This window comes from Phragmites australis, chromosome 21 (assembly GCF_958298935.1).
Source record: "Phragmites australis chromosome 21, lpPhrAust1.1, whole genome shotgun sequence".
NCBI classification, from domain to species: domain Eukaryota; kingdom Viridiplantae; phylum Streptophyta; class Magnoliopsida; order Poales; family Poaceae; genus Phragmites; species Phragmites australis.
Genome location: NC_084941.1, coordinates 9000258 through 9008270, shown reverse-complemented (window position 1 = coordinate 9008270; position 8013 = coordinate 9000258). Strand labels below are relative to the sequence as shown.

The window sequence follows — 8013 nt, the reverse complement described above, 5'->3', positions numbered from 1 at the left end:
GGAGAGCACCTGCAACTTCTCGAAGGCCTCCTTGTATAGGAGGTTGAGGCCTGCACCCCCATCGATCAGCACTCTGCCGACCTTGACATTGCAGATGGTGGGGGACACCACCAGGGGTAGTCGCCCCATAGCTGCAGTACTCGCGGGGTGATCGGCCATGCTGAACGTGATCGGGGCGTCCGACCACCTCAGGGGCCTGGCGACCTCCTCGCTCGGGGTTGCCGAGCACACCTCGCGCCACATGGTCTTGATGCCACACCGCGAGGAAGGCGTGTAGGCGCCTCCATCGATGAAGGCGACGGTATGCTCGGGCTCCTGGAAGCCGAGCTCGGCGTTGCCGGGGGCGGCCTCAGCATCGCCTCCCCCGCGAGACTCGTCGCGCTCCCTCTAGCGCTGCTCGACGAGGCCTTTGACAGTACAACACTCTGTGAGATCGTGCCATCTGGTCTGGTGTATGGGGCACCATTTGCCTGGCTCGGGCCCCGCGGGAGCGGGGGCCCTCGCTGGAGCTGGAGCCCGGGCGGGTGCCGGGGCTCTTGCGGGAGCTGGTGCTCTTGCGGGTGCCGGGGCCCTCGGAGGAGCCGGAGCCCTAGGAGGGGCCCTGGCCGGGGCCCTTGCGGGCGCGGGCCACCAGTCGGCGGCTGCCCGGCGTTCTTGCCGGTGGTCAGGCTCTTGGGCCGGCCTATGGGCAGGGCCCTGGGCCGGCTCGAGAGGAGCGGCTTCACGCTTTCTTCTCTTTTTCTTTTCCCGCCTGTCGGAGCGGGAAGAACTTGGTTGGTCGGTGGTGGGGCACTCAGGGCGCGGAGCATGCCAAGCCCGGGCCTCCGCCGCCTTGGCGCACTTGTCAGCCAGTGCGAAGAGTTCGGTAGTGGTCTCGATTTCGTGCGTACCCAGCTTTTCAAGCATCCGCTCGTTGCGGACGTCCTGCCGGAAGGCGACGATGATAGCGTGGGGGGCTATCCGCGGGATGGTGTTGCGGACCTGGCTGAAATGCTGGATGAAGCGTCACAGCGTCTCCCCCTCTTGTTGCTTGACGGCGTGGAGGTCGCACTCCAAGCTGGGGCGCGTGAACGTGCCCTGAAAGTTAGCCACAAACTGGTGGCAGAGGTAATCCCAGGAGCTAATAGATCCCGGAGGTAAGTTCATGAGCCAAGAACGGGCGGAGCCCCTCAAGGCAACATGGAAATAATTTGCCATCACCTTTTCACTGCCTCCGGCCGCTTGGACGGCCGTAGTGTATATTTGGAGGAACTCGACGGGGTCGATGGACCCGTCGTACTTCTCTGGCAGCTCAGGGCGGAACTTGGAGGGCCATTTGCCCCGTCGGAGTTCACTAGAGAAGGCACGGCAGCCGGTGCCGTACCCCATGGCGCGGGTGGCATTCCTTGGCGGCGAATGCCGGCGAGCCGGGGATTCCTGGCGATCGTGGGCCGGAAAAGAGGAAGCTTGGTCCTCAGCCTCGGCCTCCTGCTGGGTTTCCCGCTGGCGCTCGAGGGTGACACACGCATCTTCGTGGCCCCTCCGCTCGTTGAGACGCAAGCGGAGGTCCTGGGCTTCGGACGCGGCCAAGGGGGTGGCGCTCCGCCTGGAGGCCCCCCGGCCCGTGCGAACGTTGCCCGTTGATGAGCCGGTTCTGGCAGCGCCACGCTGGGTGGTGGCGCGAGAACTCCCGGCCAGCACTTGGCAGCGAGCAATGCCGACCAGGGCAGCGACGTCTTGGATCCAGCGGCCTTCCGGAGTGTTCAGCGTTGCCTGGACGGGTGGATGATCCTGAATAAGTTCGTCGGAGAAATAAATGAGAGTAAATGCAACGGCCGGTGGTGGGGGATGATTACCTAGTGTAAAAGGAAGTAAATGCACCGGAGTTTAGACAGGTTCGGGCCGCACGGGGGCGTAATACCCTACTCCTGTATGGATGTAATAACTGTCCTGAGGGAGATCCCTCAAGGATGTAGCTGGTTACAAGAAATATGATCTAACTAAGAGCTTGAGGCTCCTTGTTCTTCAGCTGGAACTGTGCTCAACCTTGCTCACAGTGTCTCTCTTTGTTGGCTTGGTTCGTTGTGGGGTTAGTCTTCTTCGTGAGTGAATTCGCGTCCAGTCGAGAGCTCTTTTTTTGCTTCTGTGTTGCCGGCTATTTTAAGCACTTGCCGGCTACGACATGCCCCGAACGGGAAGGAGGGGGGCACAAGTTCCAAGACGCCATCACTGGAAAAGGCGTCATCATTTCTTCTGGGCGAAGTGACCGGAGGGTGGAAAAATGCCGCCCGCCCGGTCACCTATCACTGTGGACGCCCAGGCAACGGGCGCCATGGAGGGGGCCCACCGGGCAGCCGCAGAGCAACCCGGCGTGCCCGCCCTGTCTTGTTCCTCTACCACAGCAGGGCGGCAGAGGGCGGCAGACGGAACGCGATCCTCGCGATGATACCGGCGATACGGGACGGGACCTGTCGGAGGATTAACTCCTGTCGCAGGGATCCCGAGAGACCCTCGGCCAGGGGGATGATCCTGAATAAGTTCGTCGGAGAAATGAATGAGAGTAAATGCAACGGCCGGTGGTGGGAGACGACCTAGTGCGAAAGAAAGTAAATGCACCGGAGTTTTAGACAGGTTCGGGCCGCACGGGGGCGTAACACCCTACTCCTGTACGGATGCAAAAACTGTCCCGGGGGAGATCCCTCTGGGATGGGGCTGGTTACAAGAAATATGATCTATCTAAGAGCTTGAGGCTCCTTGTTCTTCGGCCGGAGCTATGCTCAAGCTTGCTCACAATGTCTCTGTTTGCTTGCTTAGTTCGTCGTGGGGGTGGTCCTCTTCGTCCTCTTTGTCTTTTCCTGTGTGCCGATTCTTTTATGCACCCGCCGACCGCGACATACCCCGAACGGGAAGGAAGGGGCACAAGTTCCGAGACGCCCTGACTGAGAAAGGCGTCATCATCTCCTCTGGGCGAAGTGACTAGGGCGGTGGAAAAACGCGGTGCGCATCCGGTCACCTGTCACTGTGGACGCCCTGGCAACGGGCGCCGTTGAGAGGGCCCACCGGGCAGCCACCTAGCCACCCGGCGTACCCGCCCTGTCTTGTTCCTCTGCCACGGAAGGGCAGCAGGCGGAATGCCTTGATCCTGGCGATGTTATCCCGAGACACACCGGATGATACGGGACGGGACCCGTGCAATTAATAGCCCCACGCCCCTCTGCCAAAGCATGGCAGGAGCTGACGCCGCGGCGGGAGCAGTTGGATGTGTTAGGCCACGCGCGTTGATTTAATGTGGCCTTGGACCTCTGACGGGGGGACACCTCATCGGTGGGCCCCTCGGGGGCCTCTCTGGGTCGTCGGGGAACCGAGTACTCGGGGGTACTGTTCACCTCCCCGAGCACTCTCTCCCGGGAATGCCTATCCTTGTATGTACCTTCGGGGAACCGAGAGCCCGGGGGCTGCCACGTGCAGCCCCGAGCACTCTCTTCCGAGCACTTTCGCACTGGCCCTCGGGGAACCGTGCGCTCGGGGACTGCTGCGCGCAGTCCCCGAGCACTCTCTCCCGGAACTTAACCCTTCTGATCATCGGGGGACTAGGGTGCTCGGGGGTGACCGGGCACCTCCCCGAGCACTTTCTTCCCGGTACTTAGACTCTGTGGGTCATCGGGGAACGGGGGAGCTTGGGGGCCAGAGACTGTGGCCCCGAGCACCTTCTCCCGGAACTTGGACTTTCCTCACCCCGCAGGAGGGACCTCGCAGGATGGTGACACGTGGCGGACGGCGGGCTTGGCCTCGGGACTCAGGGACCCCCGGATCCTGATACACCGACACGACCCGTGCAATTAATAGCCCCACGCCCCTCTGCCAAAGCATGGCAGGGACTGACGCTGCGGCGGGAGCAGTTGGATGTGTCAGGCCACGCACGCTCATTAAATGCGGCTTCGAACCTCTGACTGGCGGACACCTCATCGATGGGCCCCTCGGGGGCCTCTCTGGGTCGTCGGGGAACCGAGTGCTCGGGGGTACTGTTCACCTCCCCGGGCACTCTCTCCAAGGAATGCCTATCTTTGTCTTCGGGGTACTGGGTGCTCGGGGGTACTGTTCACCTGCCCGAGCACTCTTGCACGATCTTTCGAGGAACCGAATGCTCGGGGGCCGCCACGTGCAGCCCCGAGCGTTCTCTCCTGAGTACTCTTTGTGTGGAACCTCAGGGAACCGAGTGCTCGGGGGCTGCTGCTCGCAGCTCCGAGCACTCTCTCCCGGAACTTTAGCTCTTCTGGTCATCAGGGGACTAGGGTGCTCGGGGGTGATCTGGCACCGGCCCGATCACTTTTCTTCCCGGTACTTAGACTCCGCGGATCATCGGGGAACTGGGGTGCTCGGGAACCAATGACTGTGGCCCCGAGCACCTTCTCCCGGGACTCGAACTCTCCTTACCCCGCGGGAGAGATCTCGCGGGATGACGATACGTGGCGGATGACCGGCCTGACCTCAGGACTCAGGGACCCTCGGTTCTTGATACACCGACAGGCTCCGTTCCTGCTCTGCATCTGTCACTGTAGGCAACTCTACTTTTGAAGAAAACAAAAGAGAGGCATGCTTCTCTGCAAGGACGAAGTTCTGCCATACTCGTGGTACTTCAGTTTGTTTGTTCCTCGTGAGTTATTTCTTCTCCTTCTCTTTTTTTATTCGAGAACGTAAGTGAGTTATTTTATTTTAGTTTCCGATTTAGCTACGTACCGCGAAAAATTGCCACATCCACCCTATTAGTCTTCTCTTTGACAAATACTGTAGCTAAAAATGCAACGGGACAGAACTCCTCGTGACGTACGGCGTACCAAATTAGTCATGTTTACGATAATGGGAAAGGTTGTGTGACTCCATTTTGGCTTACACATGTTTTGACTAGCAAACCACGTGGAGTAGACCTATAGCTATACGTAAGTCCAGTATTTCTCTCATCGACAAACAGGCGAGTCTCACGCTTGGATGGCTGGTCCCGATGGTTCGACGGTTTTTGCCGTTTGGCTACAGTAACAATAGAGCTATAGTAAAAATATATACAGTCTGCTAAGAAAAATGAGTAGAAACCCGTATCCCTACTCTGTAACGCTGAATCCGTCCCTGCCCGTGTTGAGGCCGGCGGCGGCGGGCGGCAAGAGATTCGTCTCAGGCTGATGGCCTCCGCTGATCAGCAGGTAGCTAGCGATCGATCTCCGGTCCGCTCGCGTGTGTGGAAAATTGGCCCTGCGCGCAGGCACCGAGTCTCCTCGGAAAATTCCGATCGAACTGATTGACGGCAACCGATTGATGCGCCTGTTTGGATGTGTGGAGTGAGTGCCATTTACTTGGTTAACAGTTCAACACTTATTTCAAATGTCAAGCCACATGTTTTAACAGTTCAAACCTTTTGACCCGGACCGCGCGTCTTAATTTCCGCCACAGCAATAAAAAAATGACTAAAAAATGCTGCATCTGCATCCTCCCGCCATTCCCCATCAGCAATAACTCAGGAAAAAAGATTTGACGAACGAGAGAAGATATATGTGGACAGAACTTGCATTTCGCCGCCATTGCTACTATAAATTAAGCCACGGACGGCATCATATCGAACACGTACGAGCAAACACACACAAAGCTAATTAACCGAGCAACGAACGTACAACATCAAGTAGCTAGCCACTATGGAAGACAAGATGCTCCTCGCCGTGACCGTGGTCGTGCTGCTCGTCGTCCTCTCCAAGCTCAAGTCTTTCCTCGCCGCAAAACCGAAGCTTAAGCTCCCGCCCGGCCCGTGGAGGCTGCCGGTGATCGGCAGCATCCACCACCTCGGCACCAGCCCATTGATCTACCGCGCACTGAGCAAGCTCGCACAGAAGCACGGGCCGCTCATGACATTCCACCTCGGCGAGGTGCCCGCGCTGGTGGTGTCATCGCCGGAGGCAGCGCAGGCGGTCATGAAGACGCACGACATTTCGTTCGCCGACCGGTTTGCCAACTCCACCCTCGCCACGCTCACCTACGACAGAACCGACTTGGTGTTCGCGCCCTACGGCGAGCGGTGGCGCCAGCTCCGCAAGATCTGCGTGCTGGAGATGCTCAGCTCCGGCCGGGTGCAGTCGTTCCGGCGCATCCGCGAGGAGGAGGTGGCGCGGTTCATGCAGAACGTCGCCACGTCCGCCGCCGCTGGCGCCACCGTGGACTTGACCAAGGGGATCTCCAAGTTCGTCAACGACGCCTTCGTGATGGAGTGCGTCGGCAGCCGGTGCAAGTACCAGGACGAGTACCTCGACGCCTTCCACATGGCGGTCCTGCAGACGTCGGTGCTGAGCGTCGCCGACCTCTTCCCGTCGTCCAGGATCATGCAGATGCTCGGCACGGCGCCGCGCAAGGCTCTCGCATGCCGCGAAAGGATCCAGCGCATCCTCCAGCAGATCATCCAGGAGAAGGAGGAAGCCTTGGACCGCGGAGACAAGACGGCGTACGACAGCATACTGGGCGTCCTGCTCAGGCTCCAGAAGGAGCGCAGCACGCCCATCCCGCTCACCAACGACACCATCGTCACGCTCATGTTTGTGAGTGTCACTCCGACCACCGCCTTCCCCGTCTCATCTAGCAGCCGCTGATCCAGAAAGCTGGAAACACTGAACTGGGGTGACTACTGTTTCTTTCTTTCAGGACCTGTTTGGCGCGGGCAGCGATACCTCGTCGACCGCGCTGACTTGGTGCATGGCGGAGCTGATGCGCTCACCAGCGGTGATGGCCAAGGCTCAGGCCAAGGTGCGAGAGGCCTACAAAGGGAAGAGCGCGCTCACCGAGGACGATATCGCCGGGGAAGAGCTTAGCTACCTCAAGCTGGTGGTCAAGGAGACCCTCAGGCTGCATACTCCTGCACCACTCCTGCTCCCACGCCAATGCCGCGAGACGTGCCAGATCATGGGCTACGACATCCCCAAGGGCACAGCCGTGTTCGTGAATGTGTGGGCGATCTGCAGGGACCCCAAGTATTGGGACGACGCCGAGGAATTCAAGCCAGAACGATTCGAGAACAGCAACCTGGATTACAAAGGGACAAACTTTGAGTACCTCCCATTCGGAGCTGGCCGCCGTATGTGCCCGGGAGTGAACCTCGGGCTGGCCAACATCGAGCTCGCACTGGCGAGCCTTCTGTACCACTTCGATTGGAAGCTTCCTGATGGAATGAAGCCTAAGGATGTCGACGTATGGGAGGCTGAAGGACTGATCGCAAAGAAGAAAACTGGACTGATTCTGCACCCTGTTACTCGCATTGCTCTAGCTAATTCGTAAATAAGGCGGTGAACAAAATAAGGCGGTGAACAAATATAGCACCAATCTTGAATGATTGTGTGCTTTAATAATTAGCCCGATGGTAATATAAGCGTTCCTCAGACATGGTTTATGTAATATCCAACCACTTGGGCCACTCTCTCGTTACATCTTTTTTATGTAGTAAACACTCTAATGCCTTTTCCAGTCCCTGTTTCTATGCAAGTATAATGGGTTACAATGTGAACTACTACTGCTTTGCCGAGAGTAGCGAACTTCTATGACTGCCATCGTGTAATAATAATGAAATACCCCTCATGTTTCGCTATGTTTGTCTATATGTCCTTAGAAGTATCCGTTTCTCAATATTTTTCCATCAATTTTGTAATAAATATTGCTTTTTTTTTGTTTCCAGGAGATGGGGTTGAATAAATATAACGAAACAGATGGAGTATTTAACATGGATTTAAAGACAAGGATGCCTACGGTATGTACATAAGCCACATTAGACACAAAAATGTTCTTACATTCATCTATATCTGATCGAGGCAAAGTTTATCCTGGCTACTAGTGATGTTGGACTTAATCTTGGTCGTAGGTCTCGGGGACTCGTTTTATGTGGCTCGGAGCCGTATTCAAGTCAAAGTCTTAGTTTGAATATGTTTAGGACTTTGTAACGCGCGGTGTGCACGGATCTAGTTCGAGTAGGAATTAGAGTCTAGAATCAGATCATGGGATGACACGATTCAT

General features: G+C 57.4%; 1 protein-coding gene across 1 annotated transcript; it reads left to right on the top strand.

The window, feature by feature from the left end:
- Positions 1-5576: 5576 nt before the first annotated feature.
- Positions 5577-7596, top strand: LOC133903679 (dolabradiene monooxygenase-like). The gene is made up of 2 exons (XM_062345118.1): positions 5577-6551; positions 6655-7596. Exons 1-2 carry the CDS (start codon positions 5661-5663, stop codon positions 7282-7284), a joined length of 1521 nt encoding a protein of 506 aa, XP_062201102.1. The 5' UTR covers positions 5577-5660; the 3' UTR covers positions 7285-7596.
- Positions 7597-8013: the final 417 nt, after the last annotated feature.